Here is a 21,385-nt window from a genome sequence, read left to right as displayed (position 1 = left end):
CTAGATGACTGTGGCTTGTCAAAAAACCAACCCTGTGGTCCCAGCAGGCTGGCTCCTGGGCACACCTGTTGTGGCTGCCATTCCAGGCAGCTGCGGACAATTTCTTGCCAATTTGGAGATTCTGTTCTCATGAACTAGGGGACAGGAATCCAGTTAAGTACAGGGTAAGCTACTAGGGATCCAGTGAGCAGGCCTTGGAAAGTGACAGTAGCTAATCTGATGTCACCAGGGTCAGAAGAAAGGGATGCTGCAGTATTAGTATGCAGAACTGGCAAGACCAGCACCAGGTGAAAAAACCTGTCCCCGTGTGGCAGTGCATGCAGAGTACAAAGCCCCAGAGACTGCACCTATCCCAGGCCAGGAGACCAGAACAAGTATAAAAGGAGTCCCTCGAAGAAGCAGCCAAGCCAAGCAGGTGCGCTGAATGCTAATTCTGTGGTCTAACGCTAAACCAGGACAGAGCTGATCCTGCTCTGGAGCCACGACGACACACAGCCTGCTTGCCAGCCAGCGTGAAGCCTCCCCTGCCCACCCACTGGCCTCCTCCTCTCTCTAGCAAAACCCTTTACTTATATTTTGATTGCTTAAAAGGGCACCCTTGGCATCAGTCCTGGGTCACAGGATGGGACCATGGACTTCCTGGCTAAGGCCCCACCGGGATCTGCATCAGCTATCCACTGTGAGAAGTCACTACTCCTGAGCCTCAGTTTTCATGTCTACAGTGGGGGGGCGGTAGTAACAGGTCCTCATCAGGCTACTATGAAACGTTAAGGCAGTGAAGTGCTTAGCAGAGCACCCTGGGGCACCAGGCAGGGGCTGGGAACCACTTGGTTGCCCTTCCTTTCTCTAGGAAGTCAACGTGTCATTTTCCTCTCAAGAGCAATATCTTTGGGAGATGCTTCCTTATCCTGGAGACTAACCTGCAGGCTCACAGGTCCTTTTCATCTGGGACGTTTAGAAGAGTGGGTGGGCTGTCAGCTAATGTGGGTGTTCAGAAGAAAAGGGCACAGGAGGTAAAAACACTTCCCTCTACCTGCCCTTTGAGGCATGGAAGCCCATGGCTGCCTTCATCTGTCCCTCTTAGTAGCGTCTCTAACTCTGAGCTCCAGGTTGCCGTTGGGGAAGTGAGGATGCTCTGAGACTTCCAGAACTATGTGTTGAACCTTTTCTTGACAGTGAACCTTGGGAAACTAATGAAAACTATGGGTTTTCTTCCCAGAATAGTGCCCATATATACTGTGGAACTGTTTTGCTGAGGAGGCAGGCCATCATGGACCTTCAGAAGTCTGTAAGTCTATTGATAAACTGGGCTGAGGACCCCTGCTGTCAAGGCAAAGCCTCAGTTTACAGATGTAGGGGTGCAAGCCTGATCGAAGGCGTGCTTGGGCACTTGGGTCTGATCTGGGCTTGGAGGCCTAAAATGGTATCCAGCTCTTTTCTAGTTCTCTAGGAAACTCTGGCAAACAAGGGCAGGGCAAGGCAGGGAATGGCCCCTCCCTCTTCTTAGGCAGCAGTCAAGTTCTGCACCTGTGCACCTTGGCCCCCTACCCTAAGCCCGGCTGTTAAAACTGTTTCTTTCCAGCCAAAGTCTTAGAGGGCCAAAAGCAATGCTCCCTTGGAGGGCAAAAGCAAAGCTATTGGGTGCTCGGTTGCTTCACAGGCTGCCTCAGGGTTCCTGGTGCTGTGGCTACCCAAGGAGCATGTCCTTGAGAGGAAACTGTGCTGTCTGCCCCCCACCTTCCTGGGCATGACTGTCTGCCCTGCATCTCTCTCAATGCCCTTTGCCCACCCTGGAACTGCCAGGGTGAGGAGTGCCTCTATCACCATGTGTAGCCCTAGGGTCTCCCTGCCTCCATGCCACTTAAGTGAATAGAAATGGCCCAGGAGAAAAAGATCCAGCCCCACAAGGAGCAGGAAGCCAGGAATCACCAGGAAACCTTAAGGTCCCAGTCCTAGGAGGCACAGATGTGAAAACTGCTATTCTTGGCTTTGATCTCTGATGTTCAGATATTCTGCATTTTGGCTGCAAGAGCTGAGTTTTGGGCCTGGAGGGAAAATCCCACTACACTCTGAACGGAAAGTATGCTCCCCCAAAGGAGGCTTGGGGACTGTGTGTGAGAGAAAGAGAGTGTGAGTGTATGTGCATGGGTGGGAGGGCATGAGTGTGGATCTGACTGTTCAGCCCTAACCTGCTCCTTACCTCCGCTCGTTGCCAAACAGACGGGCCACCTCCTCCCTGCCAGGGCTCCGGGCCCGAGTTCTACGCTCCAGCCGCCTTCTCTCCACCTGGAAGGCTTCTCGGTGGCTGATCCTGATGGCCTTAGGAACGTCGGCCAGGGTGGCATATTGCCTGCTGGCTTTAAAGGCAAAGGTGCTCCCCAGTCTCTCTGTCCCCCGCCCCCCAGTGCTGCCAGAGTCCACGTAGGCAGGTGGCTGGCTGGCCACATCCAGGGAGCCGAGGGAGATGCTGTAGACCATTCGGTGGGGGAGTCGAGGACCTGGGGAAGGAAGGGGACCACCGAGCTCCCGGGAGGGTGACTCGGGGCAACTGTACCTGTGATTGGGGGTGCTGGGGCTGGGAGGGGAGAGCGGCAGGGGCAGCTGCTGCTCCTCAGCCTTCAAGTCCTGTTTGGTCTTCTCCAGGGAGAAGTAGCCGCTCTCCACCCGGACTTTGCGGCCACAGTCCATGCGGTCGCTACTCATGGCGCTCTCCTCTGGAAGGGACAGTGGGAGGGAGGAGTTGCACTCAACCTGCTGCCAGCTTTGCTTTGAGGACTTTTTAAATAAAGCCCATGTAGGACCCAAGCAGGGGACTTTCTACCTCCCATCTCTAATTTACAGCACAGCCCACTCAAGGGCAGATATTAAGAACCATGGATGGGCATGAAATATTCCGTGCATGCTTTTTTCCCTTATCCATCTCTCCCCTGCAGCTGACTGCCTCTCAGCCAGGCTGGCAGGCAGGCCCTACATGTCTAGTCTGGGGGCTCAGCTGGGAGAGCAGATCTGTACCTCAGGATGTAAGACACCCACCAACAACTGCTTCTTACCATCGAGGGGGAAGCTGACACTCAACCAGCTCTTTAGTCTTTTTTTTTTTTTTTTTTGAGACAGAATCTCACTCATTCTGCCACCCAGGCTGGAGTGCAGTGATACAATTTTGGCTCACTGCAACCTTCACCTCCTGTGTTCAAGGATTCTCCTGCCTCAGACTTCCAAGTAGCTGGGACTACAGGCATGTATCACCACACCCAGCTAATTTTTGTATTCTCAGTAGAGACAGGGTTTCACTATGTTGGCCAGGTTGGTCTCAAACTCCTCACCTCAGGTGTTCTACCCGCCTTGGTCTCCCAAAGTGCTGGCATTACAGGCATGAGCCACCATGCCCGTCCCCTTCAGTCTTTTAGTGCATTCTGGGGGCGGGAAGGGGCAGGGGACTTCTGCAGAAGTAAGATAGAGTAAATAGATGTTTATCATGGATAGGCCCGAGAGGAAGACTGAGACACCTTCCACCCAGAGCGCATGTGAAACATGCAGCCAGAGTAAGCTGGGCTGGCCACAGCTGCTCACTTATCTTTAACAATCTAGACAAAACACAGATGGGAAAACCCAGCCTGTGTCTTACAGAGACCTCTAGGGCCTGGGAACAAGAGAGGCAAAGATAAAAGCCTTGCTCCTGCTCAGGCAATTCCAAAGTGCTAAAAAAACAGGGCACGAGGATGCCAACTGCTGCCTCCCCAGTACCTGTTCCCCTCCTTCTGCCAGGGGCCCAGGCAGAATGTGGACAGTCAGAGGGATAAAGCTGCCTGACCACTGCTTTTTGGGGCAGGATGCACACAGAAACACGATGGTACAGTGACAGGGGCCTGACACAGACCCTGCTGCAAAATGTTTCTGATTCTCCTGACAAGCAACTGGGGCTGACAGAGCAGGTGCTGTTTTCCTCCTTTAAAGATAGAATTTAAGAGCCAGAAGGGGCAAGGCCAAGACTGGAGCCCAGGAATCTCAGTCCATACCAGGCCAGGTGCTACCCACAGGGCTGACGGACAAAGAGAAATAAAGGTCCAGGACTTGTGACTGGGCTCTAAAGCTGTTGGCTGAGTCCCCAGTGCCAGCCCTGATGGGAGGGAGGGCCGTTCTAGTGCATACAGGCCAGCCTGGCCCCTGCTCACCTTCTTTGCTCTCCAGCCCAGGTTCCCGCAATGAACAGGCAGCAGGAGGCTGGCTCTGGCTGGGACTCTGAGCTGGACTCAGGCTGCTGCCATCTGGCTGGTCCTTGGCCCTCATTTCTTCCTGCCAGAGTGTGGACTTGGTGGTGGGGACTTTCTCAGCACTGGGGATGCTGCTGCTGCTGCTGCTGCTGGTGACAGCCACCTTGGCAGGCCCAGGCTCCTGGAGGAGAAGAGAGTGGTATCTGTGCAGGTGCAGGAGCACATAGCCCAGGCTGGGTCACAGGTCCTGGCTGTCCAGCTATGGGGGGCACCCGGGCCAGCTACACAATCTCAGGGAGCTGGAATCTTCAGACAGTGCTCTGTAACAGTGGGCCAGGCATTCACAGTGAGACCACAGTAGCTGCTTCGAAATCTGTCATTCCTAGGCATCCAAGACTTGAATAAGAAGAGACAGAACAGAGTGAGGAAAGAGAACACACCCTTGAGACACGTCCTGCGTCATCTGTAGATCCTTATGGTGAATGCAAGAACAAGTTCACAGTTCCCAAGTCTGGGCCAGCCCTGTGGCCTTACCCAGCCTCTGTTTTTTGCTCCTAAGAAGCTAAAATGGAATGCCCAGACTCTATGTAAAGCGAAGAGTCATCAGATGCAAACTAAATGCTATGGTTTCAATGCTGTGTCTCCCCACAACTCATGTGTTGAAATCCTAACCCCCAGGGTGATGGTATCAGGAGGTGGAGACTTTAGGAGGTGATTAGGTCATGAGAGTGGAGCCCTCATGTATGGAATTAGTGCCTTCATAGAAGAGGCCTCAGAGAGCTGCCCTGCCCCTTCGACATCTGAGGACCAGCAAGGGGGCCCTCACTAGATCCCCAAAGTACTAGCACTTTAATCTTAGACTAACCAGCCTGCTGTGAGAAAAATTTCTATTATTTATAAGCTGACCCATCTGTGGTATTTTATTATAGCAGACAGAACAAAGACACCAAACACTCCATCTGAATCTGTACACAGGCCCACACTCACAAATGCAAATATATATTCACATGCACATGCTCTCTCACACTCACAAGCTCATACATGCACAAGCTAGATACAAGCCAGTAGCCAAGATGGAAAGAGTGTCAATCCCCAATCTCGCCAGGTTGTGGAAATGGTATTGCTCCCCGAGGGTGAAGCATTTGTTGGGGAAGCATTTAGGAAGACACAGAGTCCAGACAACAGCGGGGCTGTGATCCCTAGATGCTCCACAGTACCAGGTCACAACCTGGGCTCCAACAACCCTGCCCAGAGGGCTGCCAACAGGATGGCTTTGGCCTCTCTCCAGAAGTGAAGCACATCTGAGCTCTCTTGCAAAAGACAAGAGCATGATATACAAGTGCCCACCTCCCACTTCCATCCTGATGGCCAAGCCTCATTTTTAGAAATCCACCTTAGTCCCTCTCTGGCTTGGGCCCTTGGAGAGGGTTGCAGATGACAGGTTCTTTACATGCATGTGTGGGTGCACACTTGCAGATGCAGCGTCACCACTAGGCTATTTGATAGCCTGGCTGGGCTCCATACATCCAGTTTCAGTCATCTACCTCTCAAGGAAGGCCACAGGGGCTGAGAGAAGAGGCAGAGGGCCCATGCACACACAGCCAGTGAGGGGCAGCATGGGGGTCTGAGTGTTTCCACCATGTGCCCCAGAAGCAGCAAGGCCATGGGGTTGGGGGACATTGCCTTGGGTGGGGCTCTGGGTCCAAAGCTGTTGGCACTTGTGCAAGGATTCCAGGACTCATGTATAGGATAAAGGCAGGGAGGCTCTTCCCACAGACCCAGGATGCACACCTGACTGCCTACTTGTCTCAGAGCCGCCAGCAGACAGACTCCCAGGTTGAAGGCTCCCTCAGAAGAAGCCAGCTTCTCAGAGGCAAACAGTGAAGGTTTCTCCTGACAAGCTTCCCAAGGGCTCCAATGACCCAAGGGGATGCCACCCCAGGACCAACTGTCCCTGTAGCAAACACAGCACTCTGGGATGCTTACCTATGGGAAACCGGCAGCTGTGCTGGATGCAGAACCACCCGAACTGCCCACCCTGGCAGCAGCGCTTCCCCAAAGCAAAAGCTGCTCTAGAGCCCTGCCTGCCAAGCAGGCACCTCTCTCTGCAGGTGTTTCAGAAGGCTCCTCACTTTCCTAGCAGGAACATGGAGCAGGGAAACCGATGGGAAGGAAAGATTCTGACTTGGAGTGGGGGTGGGTGGCAGTAGACACCCCAGTAAAAAACAGCATTCTTAAGGAAGGAGACACTCATGTGGGCCCGGTGGTGCTGTCTCGGCTCACACTGAGGACTGTGGTTCTACAGGTCTCAGAAGAAAGCCAGAGAAAAGCAGAAGAATCTGGGGGGCTGGGAGATGGAGGAGCTGGCCTCCCTCAGGTCCACCTGCGAAGTGGAGACCTGGGACCTGGTAACCTGGCTAGAAATACAACTCTGGGCTTTCCGCCTGTCTCCATCTTTCCTGCCCTTCATACCTACGTGGATCATCGTTTCCTTCTGCTCCAGGCTCTTTCCTTCTTTGAGTCCTAACACAAGTTAAGTAAGAAGCTGCTCCCTGGAGCCCGTGCTTCTCAGACCACAGGCTTTGGAAGCTGTGGTTAGGACCAAGCCAGTCTCCTCTCCCAGCCCTGGACTCTGTTGAGACCCCTGCCCTCAGATGAAAAGCTGTCTGCTGCCCCTGTAGTGCGATCCTTGGCCCCAACTTCTGAAAGTAGAACCTTCTAGAATGTCCCACCTGAGTTCCTCAAGGGCAGAAGCTAATTCCACCTGAGTTCCTCAAGGGCAGAAGCTAATTCTTACTGGGCACAGTGGACAGCCAGTGCTTCAAGCCCTCCACTAGTTCAGTCTGAAACTCTCCTGGGCCTACACTGGGCCATGGAGAAAGAAGTCAAGTATATAGTCTTGGGTACTCACCTCTACAGGTGCTCTGAAGGTGTGAAGCTTACCCCTAGCCCCATCCTAGGCCTTGAGAATGCCTTTAGGATCAGGCTGCACGCAGAAGGGAGGCCTATCCAGAGACGCCATCTCAACCACGATCCCTGCTGCTCCTTTGCAGTGCCCCCATGTCACCCCCACAAGACTGCCTTGATAAAGAGATGGTTCCTGATTAAAGTTCAAAGCTTCTGGAAACAAGCAGCCTCAAATGGCATGCTCTCAGGACCAAGGGGTAGAAAGGAGGACTCTGCAAGGTTGTCTCAGGAGGGAGCTGAATGCAGAAGGCTGGACCCCTGTGTTCCAGACTCTGAGACCTCAGGGGAAGTGGATAACTTCCCCACCCTGGGATCATGTGGCTGGCCCCTTCTATCAACCAAAGAGCTGAAGTTTGGTCATGGCTAGTTGTTTTGGGGAATTGGGTGTCGTGAGGGTAGGAGAGTAAGAAAGCTCCCTGGCCTGGGATGAGAGTGGCTTCTTCACATGGAGTTACCTTATTGGAGGCAGGAGCTCTGCTTCTGCGGTTTCCAAGGCATCACCATGGAAACACAGCATAACCCTAAACATGGTTATTCTGCCTGTGGTTTTTTTATTCTCTCAAACCAGGCAGCTCTGGGGGATTTACGTGTTAATTGCTATTCCACAGCAGGAGGCTTTATTTTCTGTCTCCAAGAAGCACTCTGTATTTTTTGCCGGCTTCTTGTTAGCTAAATCTCCTTTCCAGTGGATGTTGGCTTGGGTGCCCCCACCTCTCTTCCTGACCCCAAGATGGAGGGTGGATGACCATGGACTGAGATTGGCCAGGGCAGGCACATCCAAGGGCAGCCCAAGGGGCTGAGGGGAGAAGGGGGCCCAGGCCAGTTCATGTTCCCCACCTCTGCAGCCTGTGGCTGGCTCTCTTCACTTCTGTGGGCCTCTGGCCTTGTGATGCCCAAGGGACCCCCAACCCCACTCTGCTCCCTCTCAGGGTGACTATGAGGCTCAGGACAAAGCAAAGCACTTGGGAACAGTAGTGTATACTATAGAGGGGAAAGGAATTACATTTACTGAGCACCAATAATCAGTCCAAAACTTTCTTTCATGCTCACAACAATATTGGCAATTAGGCAGCAATAGGCCCACTTTGCAAGTTGATTAACTGAGGCTCAGAAATGTTACCTCATTCCTCTACGGCCCCAGGAACGTGGGGACTGTGGTGAGGCAGTGCAGGACCCTTCTATGCTCTGAGCCTTGCACACTGGCCAGGGTGGGAAGGAGGACTGTGGCCTGTGGGGAAGAACTGGGCCTGGAGGGACCACCCCAGCCAGCCATGCCCTGCCCTGCTCAGGTCACATGGGAGTTGGAGCAAGGGCCCCTCTGAGCTCCTTATGGGCCACTATACTCCAGGACTCTCCTCCCCATCCTACTGCATCTGGCTGCCTGCAGGGTCACCTGTGGGTGCAGAGTCCTTTTGACTGTGGCTGCAGGCTGCCCATGCTGCCCCTCACAAGCTGCCAGCAGAACAGCAAAGAGAGGGGGTCACAGCTGTGTACTGTTGGCTGGCTGGAAACTTCCCTTGGGCAGCCCTGAGCATACCAGCAGGCCACTCTGTCCTTGTTGTGGGTCCCTGTGGCTCAGTCCCTGCTGTACAGCCCACAACAAGGATGTGCAGGGTTGATGACTGCCTCAGCCCTGGCCTGATTGTGTCCTCACTCTCTAACCTCCAGGGAGCCCTCACTTCTTTGCAAGCCCTGGCTCCACTGAAGGGATGGCACCTGGCAAACCCACTGCCTACCTGCGGTGTGGGGGGCTCCACTTTCCGTTTCTTCTTCTGGTTCTGTTTGTTGGTCCGTGGATAGACCATGAGCATCTCCAGCCACCTGGGAAGACAAAAGGAAATAAAGTACCAGGTAAGACCCTGGCACTTGGGGACTAGAAGCCCTGGCCCTTGCTGGGTGGTCCAGGCCTCTGGGCACTAAAGAGAGCAGGGTACCATCCCCAGTGAGAGACTGCTACGCTGGGGCCAGAAGTGCCCACAGAGGAAGCCTGGATGATGACCCTGCCACAACCACAGAAGGCTCAGGGCACAACACAGGCTCTGTGCTAGCAGAAAAGCCAGGCCTGGCCATGGGCCTTGGAGCACAGGATGTGTAACTTCCTTTACTGACCTATATCCAGGATCTGGACTTGCCCTAACACTGTTCTCCCAGAGTGGACTTGGTGAGAGCACAGATGGGCTATGACTAGGAGCCATTTAGGGCAACAGAGGCAGGTGCTGGCCTTGAGGTGGGAATCTAGGAGCTGTGCTGGCCAAGTTCCTGCAATGGGTCCCCTCCTCAAGGGACTGGAGTGGTGGGTGCTGAACTCCCACAGCCCCTGTAGAGGGAGGGTGCTGGGTACCCTTGCTTTGAGGAAGCCTGGGCAGAGCTGCCCAGGGACCCCATCAGGGCTTGTGTGTGGGAAGTTCACTCTGGATAAGCACCAGAGGTGAAGCAAGGGAGCGCGGCAAGAGCAGGTGCTGCCAGCATGAGGACTCTGGATCTGGCTCTGCCACCAAGCCACCACAATCCTGGGTAGCTCCCTGCCCCTTGGAGCTTCAATCTTCTCATTTCTGAAATCAGGAGCTAGATCAGATCATGGCACAACAACGACTACTTCCACCATATAGATTTTTACAACAAACAACGGAACTAACAGCAGTTGCCTTGCTAGAGCTGCCTGCCAGTCCTGTGGAAGCTGGAGGATGGGGGTGGGAGGAGTGGAGAGCAGTGTAGGTTCTGCCTCTCAAGACCCAACTCCAGCCCTGGGCCTGGTTGTGCAAGGGCAGCCCTAGTGTCCTCTCCAGAGTGGAAGGAGCCTCAGAAGACACTGCTCCAGGTCTTCCTCCAACACCAGGGTGTGTGCTGGGCCTATTGGCAGCCTGGGCCTGGGTTGGGGATGGGAGGGTCTGTACTGCTGCACCCTGCTAGACATCACATGGGTGCAGCACCCAGCAGCACACTGAGCCTGAGCAGGAAAACAGCTCAAGTCTTTTGTGCTAAGGTGTTTCTTTAATTTGAGGTGGAGAGGAGAGGAGGGAAGGGGAAAAGGGATAGAGAAGGGAAGAGAGGAAGAGGGTGGGCATGAGGGAGGGAGGGGAGGAGGAAGGAAGGAGGAAAGGAAGAGAGAGAAAGATAAAATGAAGGAGGGAAGGAAGGACACACAGACAAAGGGAGGGTCAGTCACAGTCACTGGCTTCTGAGACAGCCTCAGGATGGGTGTGCTGTTGACAGCTGGTAGCTGCAGAGGCCAGGCTTAATGCAGGGAACCAAACCAACAGAGCTGAGGGGCCTCCCTCAGCCCAGCTCAGCCCAGCTCAGCCCACAGACAGTGTTGCTGGATTTGCTGAGGATGAATAAATACCTGCACTGCCAAGCCACAGGTCCTGTGGGTCACTTCCCCATGGCCCCAAAACAAGAAAGGAGGGCATGACCATCTGCAAAGCCAGCAGACAGGCAGGCCTTCTGAGGGTCCTGAGCCCGTCTCCTACCTGATCACATTTCTCACCAAGACTGGCTGGGAGCAGAGGTCCCAGGAAGGGGCCTCACTCATACAAGAGAGCTGTTCACAAGGCATATGGGGTTTAAAAGGTTTGTCCTCTGGACAAATAGCAGCTGCCACTTCTCCTGAGCACTCTGAGGGACTGTGCCTGCAGAAGGCTGCACTTAAAATTTCACTGAGGTGTGGAGCATGCCGGAGGTGCAGAACCCTGCCAGGTACCCCACACCCCTGCAGACTGGTACCTGGAGGGGAGGGGAGAAGGCTGCACTGTAGGCACTCTGCTGACTACGTGGAGCTGCTGAGCTCTCCTGGGCTGGCTCCAGCAAGTCCAGGACTCAGGAGGAGCCAGGACAACAGGTGTCCCATGTGGCCTCAGTCCCATTATGCATCTTAAGTCTCCGTTCAGTCTGGAATCTGTGGCTGGAGTCGCAGAGATGCAGGGTCCAGCAACAGATGATGGAACGTGTCCTCTGCACTTGGATTTCTCATGGAAGCCCAGCAGGAAGCATCTAACATCATCCAGATGTATTATAAATGTTAACAAAACAAACCCAAGAAGAGAGGAGAGAGGTGAGTGTGAATATGGGACTGGTAGGTGCTGGGGCTCTCCAGCTGGGGAAAGCAGAGCCCAGATGAATGAGAACAGGGGAGTGGGCAAGGTTAAAAGGCAGAGCAGGGAGAAGGGAAGTTCAGACTTCACCCAGCTGAGCACAGAAGAGCTCCCTTGCCAACTCCTACCCAAATCCCACTTCATCTAAAAGAGCGGTGTAAAGTGTAGCCTAGTATCCTGGAAGTGGGAACTGGAAAGAGTTGCCAACTTCTTCCACCCAGGCCCAGGAGAGACCCCGCATATCCCATGCAGCTGTCAGGGCTATGCAGAGAAGACCTGGGAAGAAGGCTGGGTGGGAATGTCCCCAACCCGCCCTTCTGGTGGAAGCATCTGCACCTCCTTAGGGACCAGCTTTGATGTGACCAGAGAGCTCGGACCCAAAATGGCGCTCCAGAGCCTAGGGATAAAGTTACTGGGCAGAGGAGTTATAATTGGCAACAGAGGGGGGCAAGAGAGGGAGCAGAGGAAGGGGGCTGTCAGCAAGGGCAGGAGACAGAGGAATGGGAGGTGGTGGCAAAAGCACTTGTCCCCAGGGTGCACAGGCCACACCTGACTTCCTCACGCAGCGGAGCATCCCAGCTTGTGAGAAGGTGAGGAAGTGGCTCAGGGGCCCAGGGCAGGCTGCCACGTGAGAAACTGCCTGTTGGATTCGAACTACCATGGCCCACAACCAGGGCAAGGGGAAGGAGAAGAGCCTTGGGCAGTGTATTCTGGTTTTGGATATGCCACTGAGCCACCACACACATGGGGCCCCATACCATGTGTACCTGGTACCTTGGTGCATTAATGATCTTGTCTACCCAAGCTGCATGGGTATGGCAAGCCTGAAGATGCAACAGAAGAGAGCAAAGAAGTAGGGGGCTCAGGATGGAGTGAGGACCTCTGGCAGGACTTAAGCTGCCTGCTGGAGGCAGTTAAAATGCTAAACATCACCCTCTCCTCATACCACATGGTGTAACACATACCTCTCTGGCCTGGTCCCAGAACCATCCCTGCTACAGACACTCCCAAGCTTGCCCTGGAGACCCAGAACTCCCATCTGTCCCACCTGTTACCTATACCCTCTCTGGGACCTAGCTCCTGTGGAAAGGGTGAGTGTTTCCTAGGGAAGCTACCTAGGCAGAGGGAGCCTCAGTTGTGTCCTGCCAGGCCAGCACCAGCAACAGGTGTGAGCCAGGAAGTACAGAAGATACCCTAGGCCAGGCTCCTGTCTCCAGGCCCTGGGTCTTCTTGACTGTATCATGAGGGCTCTTCAGAAGCCCTTGACATTCTTGATCATATGGTTCTGGATTAAGATCAGGGGAGACCCAAGTGCTCCTCCCAGCTTGGCTCCAGTTGCTCAGAAATGCAAACCTGCCTCTCCTCCAGGGGAGGACTCTAGGGGAGGGCACACCTGAGCAGAGAGCGCCCTGGGGTCCAGCACTGGCTCTTGGATGCTGTGCCATGTGACCCTGGACTTCAGACTGTGCTTATTCACCAGGCTTGGCCAGGCTGCAGCTGAGAGGCTAAAGCAAGCCTGATGTTCCGAGTCGCCCATATGTTCTACCCAAGGGCTCCATATTCCCGAATCCCTCTACTCTGTACTGCTAGTCAGCCTGGCCCAGCAAGCCCCAGGTTTACTTTTTCCCAGAGCTTCTTAGACTCATGTGCCTCCTTCTCAGCCTTAAACAAGACAGGGATTCTCAGATATCCAGTTTGTGAGTTCCTCTCAGGCCCAATCAGCCTGTTCACCTGCACCGACCACATACAGCTTTTCACCACAGCCCAGGCCATGCGGGTAGCAAAGAATCCCATTAGACTGGGAGGGCAGATGTTGCCCTGGGCCCAGGAACACAGTGCACAGGCCCCTAGACTATGGGCTCTTTATCTACCTGAGTTGGTCTGCTACTCTTATGGGACCTGGGTGAGCAAGAGACTTATTCATCCCCTCCACTCACAGAAATCAGTCTGTGCAGTGGCAGCCGAGTGCCCCGGGTGTGAGGTGCTGGGGGTGTGACTGAGACACCCCCTGCCCCTGCCATCACTGAGAGAGACACATGTGGACACTGCAGATAACCTGGTGCTTTCATAGGTGGTAGAGCCCAGCACCCACCCTGGAAGGAAGAGCAGTCACCCAGACTGGGGAGGGTGTGCCCCCAGGTCATGTGCTTCGGGGACTGATCCCCTTCCAGGTCGAGGGGCAGGTGAGTTGGGGGTGTGGTGAGTGTGAAGGTGGAGAGGCCCAAGGATGGTAAGGTGGCCAGAGCCAAGAGGGGCCCCCAGAGTCTTCAGGTGGAATGGCAGATGTCCTGGTTTCCGGTGTGCTGAGCAGATCTCAGCGGATCTCAGTCTCTGAGAACAGAGACAGAGCCCAGGAATAGAAGTGCATAAGGAAGCAGAAAACATTGATACCGCCACAGGAACATGTGGCCCATTTGGTATCGGCCCTGTAGCAGGTAGTGATGCCTCGTTCCACAGCGCCAGCAGACTCACCCGCTGACTATCTCCTTGGTCTCCGCTCGGATGAAATGCTCCTTCTCAGGCGTCAGAATGCACAGGGAGAACTTCTGGCCTGTGCGGCCCTCCCCATCCACCACATCTGTGCACTGGTTCATGTTGATGGTACCCTGAGGCAGGGTTGTGGGCTGCAAGAAAGCGGCAGAGAGTCACCCAGAGACCAGCCATCAGGGCCATAGATGTCCCACAGCCCCAGGCCATTCCTGACCCTCCCACAGACTGTGGGGCTCCCAGGTGCGCTCTCCCTCATCCCAGCCCCATTCCTCTTCCTTTGTGCTCATCCCAGGGAAGACGGGAACAGGCCTGGAGTTCTCCACAGGACACCCAGTTAAACACCCCTCCTACGTGGAGAGCAATATCCCACTTGCACTGGAGGAGGTGTGCAGGCGAGGACAAGGTGGGGACAGCTGGGGTGACGGGCAGCTGAGATCCTGGTCTCAGAGGGGCTGCTGATCCCACAGAGAAGCAAGAAAAAGCTCCAGAGGAGGCAGTTTCAAAAATAGCAGGGTTATTTTTAGAGGCAAGGAGGGGGCCAGAGAGAAGCCACATCCTTGAGAGCAGGCTGTGGGGTGGGTGCACCATGCGTTCTTTGGAGGCGGCCAAGGAGCACACCCGGCAGCCTGGCCCATGGCACCTTTCCAGGGCCAGAGCCGAGCCCAGCAAAGGCTGCCACGCCAGCTCTGGCATGGCAAACAGTGACTTTTTTTCTCATAACAAAAGCTGTTAGACACTGAAATTAGGGACAGAAAACCAAAAGCAGGAAAGGAAACCTGTAGGAAATCCCTACTGAGGTGAAGAGCTAGACTTGTTTAGCTCCGTGCCCTCTGGCCTCTTTCTTACTCTCCCAACATAAGGATGCTTTGGGAAAGCGGATGGGTTGCTATGACTTGCACACGAGGGGTGCTCCTGTCCTTAACACCCTCCGCACTGGTTCCACCCCACTGCTGGTCAGCTGCTGGCTTCTCTACCGAGCACCCCAACAGCCCACCATTTCCTTGGTCTCATTCTTGAAGAAACAGAAGACACTTCTAATCCATCTGAGGGGTGGACTGCAGTTGGGCTGCCTTCTACCCAGAGGTCTAGAAGGTTCCTACCACCATCCAGCCTCAAGCTCCTTGCCAACAGTCAATAAGGGCTTGGTCTGAAGAGCAGGATGCTGGGTCTGGTGCCCACACTGAGCTCAGACCAACCACTGGGCCTCCTGGCATGGTGTAGGTGCCTGCCTGAACCCTCTGGGCAGATGAAGGGTTGCTCTGACTTCCCTCTAGAGCCCAAAATCCCCATGCAAAAGCACAACCCACCCCCACCTCTCCAGACAAGGCATCCTGTTTCTCTGAGGTAGACCCTCTTATTTGCTAATTGAGGAAACTCCATGGACCATAGTGAGGACTGGATGGCATGAAGCAGTAAAGTGCCCAGTGCACTCGGTACCAGAGTAAGCCATCGTGGAGGAACCACTGTGGAGGCAGAGGGACTTTCCTAAGGCAGCCCTTCCTCTCTGGTCTTTGACTCCCACTCTGGTCCTTGCGACCGTGGTCTCACAATGCCAACAGCGCAGGCCCTGGATGAGCTGTGTATCCATACCATGGCGCCAGTCTATTATGAGCGTGCATGCATGTGCACACACACGTTAGATGGAATATATCAACAGAAATTCCAATGTTTTCTTCTCATGGGATCATCCACTGGGTCCCTGGAGGCATAGCACAGGCCCCACTTTGAGGCCACCATTCCAGGGTTCAGTGTCACCAAATTGCTCACTGTCCCTGAAGCCCGTTTGTCTGGACACCTGGCCCCCAGCCAAAGCCCCTGTTCTGCCACTGAATGTGGTTGTGTCTCAGTCTCACTGAGTATGAAAAAATGTCTACCATGTCTCCACTTCTTTAGGTCTCAGTTTCCTCATGTATAAAACGAGGGTTCTATCTCCCTCCAAAAAGGATTTCAGAAACGTTAATAAAAGGAAAAAACATGCCAAGCTGGGCCACGACTGAAGGAAATTAGCAGTTAACTACCTGTGTGTTAAGATCTCAGTCAGAATCTCTTTAACATTACTTACTGTGAGGTGGGCATCACCTAACCCTATCACACACGAAGAAAGGAGAGCAAAGGGGGGTAAATAACAGTTATCAAAGAAGAGCCCAATCTACTTCCACGAAGGAGGAAAGAAAACTTCCTGCTTTTAATCAGATGATCTCATTTTTATTTAATCCTGGTATTAACTTTTCGGTTTTTTTTTTTCTTTGATACTAACTCCAGGTAAACTTTTTCTTTCTTCTTTCTTTCTTTCTTTCTTTCTTTCTTTCTTTCTTTCTTTCTTTCCTTCCTTCCTTCCTTCCTTCCTTCCTTCCTTCCTTCCTTCCTTTCTTCTTTCTTTCCTTTCTTTTTTCTTTTCTTTCTTTCTTTCTTTCTTTCTTTCTTTCCCTCCCTCCCTCCCTCCCTCCCTCCTTCCTTCCTTCCTTCCCTTTCTTCTTTCCCTTTCTTTCTTTCTTTTTTTTTTTTTTTTTTGAGATGGAGTGTCACTCTGTCGCCCAGGCTGGAGTGCAGTGGCAGCGGTGCAATCTTTGCTCACTGCAACTTCCGCCTCCTGGGTTCAAGTGATTCTTGTGCTTCAGCCTCCTGATTAGCTAGGACTACAGATGCATGCCACCACGCTGAGCTAATTTTTGTATTTTTAGTAGAGATGAGGTTTCACCATGTTGGCCAAGACGGTCTCGAATTCCTGACATCAACAGATCTGCCTGCTTCAGCCTCCCAAAGTGCTGGCATTACAGGCATGAGCCACCGTGCGTGGCTTAACTTTTCTTTTTAACAACAGCTTTATTGAGATATAATTCACATACAATTTACCTAAAGAGTACAGTTCAATGGCTTTTAGCATTATGTTCATAGAGCTGTAAAGTAATCAAGTGCAGAACATTTCCATCATCCCCTGAAAACACTTGGACCATTCAGTCACTTTCCTTTGACACCTGCCCTGACCTCAGCAACTGCAACCTGCTTTCTGCCTGTAGATGTACCTCTTCTGGATATCCTGTATAAATGGAAAATTCTGGCTTCCATTTAGCATATTTTCAAGGATTTAGCATATTTTTGAGGTTCCTCCGCATTACAGCATCTGCCAGTCTTTCAATTATTTTTACAGCTGAATAACGTTCCATTGTGTGGCTATATGGCATTTTGTGTATCCATTCATCTGTTGAGTGTGGACTGTTTCCATCTTTTGGCTACTATGTATAGTGCTGCTGTGCACATTCCTGTACAGTGTTCGTGTGCTCTCATTTCTCTTGGGTGTGTACCTAGGAGCAGAAGTGCTGGGTCATATAGAAACTATATGTTTAACTCTGAGGAGCTGCCAGACTATTTCCCAAAGTGGCTGTTCCATTTCACATTCCCACCAGCACTGTGTGAGGGCCTGGGACTAACTTTTTAAATTGTATATGCACTGCTTCTAACCAGCACTCTTGGAAGACAGGTCCAGGTACGTACTGAGGACCTGCTATGAAAGTAGCTCCCTTCAACTGTGGAGAGAAAGGAATGCTTAGACACTGTTGGTGGGAGTGTAAATTAGTTTAGCCATTGTGGAAGACAGTATGGCCATTCCTCAAAGACCTAAGATAGAAATCCCATTACTGGGTATATACCCAAAGGAATATAAGTCGTTATATTATAAAGACACATGTATACCAATGTTCACTGTAGCACTATTCACAATAGCAAAGACATGGAATCAACCTAAATGCCCATCAATGATCTAGACCAGATAAAGAAAATGTGATATACATACACCATGGAATACTATGCAGCCATCAAAAAGAATGAGATCATATCCTTTGCATGGATATGGATGGATCATATCCTCCTTGGATATGGAGGAAGCTGAAGGCACTATCTTTAACAAATGAACACAGAAACAGAAAATCACATAGTGTATGCTCTCACCTGTAAGTGGGAGCTAAATGATGAGAACACAGACACATGGAAGGAAACAATACACACTGGGGCCTTTCGGAGGGTGGAGGGTGGGAAGAGGGAAAGATCAGGAAAAGTTACTAATGGGTATTAGGCTTAATACCTAGGTGACAAAACAATCTGTACAACAAACCCCTATGACACAAGTATACCTATGTAACAAACCTGCACTTGTACCCCTGAACTTTAAAAAAAAGAAAAAAAAATACCTTTAAGTCTCAGTAGCACAGTGTTCCCCCTCCCACTGCCGCCGACAGGGGAAGCAGCAATGACAGCACCAGCATGGGCACAGAGCGCAACGCTGCTCACATTTGCACTCATGCCCTGAATACCAGGCGCTGCTGCAAACTCTTCCCCTGTGTCCTCTCACTGAACATTCCAAACACACTGTGAGGCAGGCACTACTGTCACTCCCATCCCAAAGACAAGGGAGCAGGCCACTGAGAAGCTAAGTGCAGTCATGTACCGCATATGGTGTTAGTCAACAGGGCCCTCTATTTCTGCTGTATATGGACACATAAATACTTGCCACTGCGTTATAACTGCCTACAGTATTCAGTACAGTATGTGCTGTACAGGTTTATGGCTTCAGAGCAATAGACTCTACCACATAGCCTAGGTGCGCAGTAAGCTGTACTGTCTAGCTTTGTGTAAGCGCACTCTAGGATATTTACACGAGGACAAAACTGTCTAAGGACGCATTTCTCAGGATGTGTGCCTATGATTAAACAACACAGGACTGTAATTTAGATCTAAGGTCACAACGCTAGGGTGACCCAGGATTCAAACCCAAGCACTCTGGTTCCAGAGCTGCTCTGCACTCAGTAGCATTTCCAGTGCTTATAAGGCTGGAGCAGATTCAACCAATGGCTCCAGGGAGCCCCTCAGCCAGCACCTCTCCCCTCTCCTGCCTCTGTCTAGGGGGGTAGGACACACCCATCTATGTCTGGCTAGGCCTGAACCTTGTGCTGTGAGAGTAAGGGCAAATATCTAGGCTGTAACCCAAATCCAGCCAGAGGGAACGCCTCAGCTCAAACGCCATCAGCAAAGCAGCTCTGATGAGTCCCTGACCTAATTCTATGCCTCCAGAGGCCAGGAATCCAGGTTTCCTAGGAGGCCGAGTTTCACCTAGTTTTGCTGGACTCATTTTCCAAAAAAAGAGATGCTCTCTGTAGGACACTGACTCTACTATGTCACTGAGTTATGGGTTCAGCCGCCACATAGCCCTCCAGCTATCTGGAGCCTCGGGTTCTCTTCTGGGCTCCACTCTACCCCTGTTAAGAGGGCAGAGTTGCTACAGGCTGCAGATTGTTTACGCAGGAGGACACAGGACAATACAGGACAAAGGCTGCTCTCCAAAGAGATCAGCACATCCTGCTCCCTCTGCCTGTCCTCTGTCCACCGGCCCACAGGAGGCTAGAAGCTCTGTACACTGTAGCCAGGGCGTCTATCAGAGGCCAGAGCGACCTTCCTAGGTTAGGATATTATAGCTACAGCAGCCTCTCCACCTGGGGACCCTCCACCACACCCCTGGCCCAATCAGGCGTACTTTTGGGAAAACTGGCCTTTGTTTCTTACTGACTCGGTAAGTGTGGGAAGGCAAGCTTCTAAGAGCTAGAGAGAAGCAAGAGGAAAGTAAGTAGAAATACGGTGAGGAGTTGTTTGGTGTTATCAGGCAGCTGCTGTTATAGAACCTGAGCCCTGGGTGGGAGTCTTCCCTTTATCCCCTAATCCCTGATTCACACTGTAAAATAGAGACCCACAAAAACAAAGGTTTTCCCCTAGGGCAAAAAATTACCCCCAAAATCTCAAGGTCAGAAAGGGTATTCCAGGGTGAAGCCTGACGTCCCCCCACGCCTGAGGTCCTGAGACAGCGTGTTTCACAAACTCATCCAACCAAGGCCCACAAGGAACACAGCATTCACATGATGAGCACACACACAAGTGCACACATGCACATGAAATGGAAATGGTGAGTCAGCATTTCTTCCATGTGCACTGCATTTATTATTTTTTCATACACACGATGAACCACTATAGGAGTATGAAAAGCTTTGCCTGAAAACCTTGGTGCTGAGTGGTCACCTCGCTCATCTGCACACTGCCAGGGAGAGGTGGCTCAGCCTGTGGAAGTGCCTTGCCAGAGAAGCAGGAAGTGCATCCAGCAATTCTAGGGTGTTCACTGTGGCCAGGTCCTGAGTAGTTGCAGGTACTGACAACAGCTTCAGGAGGCAGGAACATCACTGTCCCGACCTCCAGATCTGCAGGCTGGGGATCCAAGTGGTTACGGGACATGGTGCTCTGTGGGGCCAGCCAGAACAAGTCTGGTCCTCTCTGACTGGCACCCTTGCCCCTCTCTCTTGGCATCTTTGCTCCCTGGACTTTGAGACTGTTTACACAAAGTTATGCCTAAGTTTATCAAAGAAACTGCAGGCAGAGCTACCCGGCCCGGACCACGTGGAGACTTGCACGGCCCTGCCTTCAGTCTGGCCCTTCACTGAGCTATGGCCTGATCAGACAGCGCTAGGCAGGAACACCAACTCCCTCCTCCCTTGGGCTGGTGGGCTGTGCTGCAGACTTGGTCTGGCTGCTTCCTTTCTTTGGAATTCAGGAGGTTGACTCCAGAGTTTTCTCAGGAAGGAACACAGCCCTTGGGGAGCACTAGTTAAGTACAGTTCCTAGGTACCCCCAGAACCTACATCCTGGGAGGCTCATGGGGGCTGCATGGCTGGCCCAGGTCAAGGGTGGTCTCCCGGCTCTTCTTGCTGTAGCCAAACTGATTCTAGGAGTGCAATCTAACAAATCACAAGCCTCTCTCTTTTGAGGAGGCACTGGTGACCACCCCAAAGGCCATCAGGTGTAGAATGGGCACTTGACTCTTGGCCAAAAGTCCCTCGGGGGCTGCAGACCTCCCCAGTGAGCAGCACTCTCTTCAGACAGATATCCCCAAAGCCTAGGTTCTCTGAGAAAACTGTAAAGAGCCTCAGAAAAGGGGTCACAAGCCCATGCAGACCTGGAGTAAGCAAAGGTTCTGCCTGGCCTCTGTGCCACAACTCAGAGAAGTGTTAGGCCAACCATACCTAGGGACTGACAAAGGGACGTAGCAGGTACCCACCAGGCAGAACTCCCTTCCCTCTTTCCAGTTGTCACTGCCAGTCCTAGTGTATTCCACAGTCCGTGTGGTTAAAAGGGCAGTTCCACAATCATCTTCCATACTGTAGCCTCCTGGGGCTGTATGGAACAGCCCCTAGGCTGGGCTGAGCCCTCATCCCAATTTCTGTCCTCGGGTGCCAGGTCTGATTCCAGTCATTTCACCTCCTTGGGAAGGGAGCCATGATTCTGCACTCTTCCAGATCTTTCAGGTGTCCCATATGAAATCTGCATGTTACAACCTGGCAGACCCTAGGGAGGGTCCTGCAGCCCCAGATGGACTTTGGGCCAAGAGTTAGGTGCCCATTCTACACCTGATGGCCTTTGGAGTGGTCACCAAACCCTAACCTTCTCGAAAGAGAGGCTTGTGATTTGTCAGATCAGGCTCCTAGAAGCTGCAGCAAGAAGAGCTGGGAGACCACCCCAAGACCTGGGCCTGCCACACAGCTCCCATGAGTCTCCCAGGACCCTAGGTAGCGTTGGCCAGCCACAGTCACCCAG

General features: G+C 52.6%; 1 protein-coding gene across 8 annotated transcripts in view; it reads right to left on the bottom strand.

Moving 5' to 3' along the window:
* MPRIP (myosin phosphatase Rho interacting protein) overlaps positions 1-21,385 on the bottom strand; it is a 155,248-nt gene that overhangs the window by 48,923 nt on the left and 84,940 nt on the right. For 5 of the 8 annotated variants that reach the window (XM_035299199.3, XM_035299198.3, XM_035299203.3 and 2 more), the window contains exons 4-7: positions 13,742-13,893; positions 8,915-8,999; positions 4,173-4,392; positions 2,555-2,714 (exon numbers count right to left, since the gene is read on the bottom strand). In XM_035299199.3, the coding sequence (XP_035155090.3) occupies positions 2,555-2,714; positions 4,173-4,392; positions 8,915-8,999; positions 13,742-13,893 (617 nt within the window). Of the gene's footprint in view, positions 1-2,200; positions 2,715-4,172; positions 4,393-8,914; positions 9,000-13,741; positions 13,894-21,385 lie in introns of all 8 variants that reach the window. The other 3 variants (XM_078372231.1, XM_078372230.1, XM_078372232.1) reach the window with 1 other exon arrangement.

Source organism: Callithrix jacchus, chromosome 5, assembly GCF_049354715.1.
Source record: "Callithrix jacchus isolate 240 chromosome 5, calJac240_pri, whole genome shotgun sequence".
NCBI classification, from domain to species: domain Eukaryota; kingdom Metazoa; phylum Chordata; class Mammalia; order Primates; family Cebidae; genus Callithrix; species Callithrix jacchus.
This window is presented reverse-complemented; position numbering and strand designations above follow the sequence as displayed.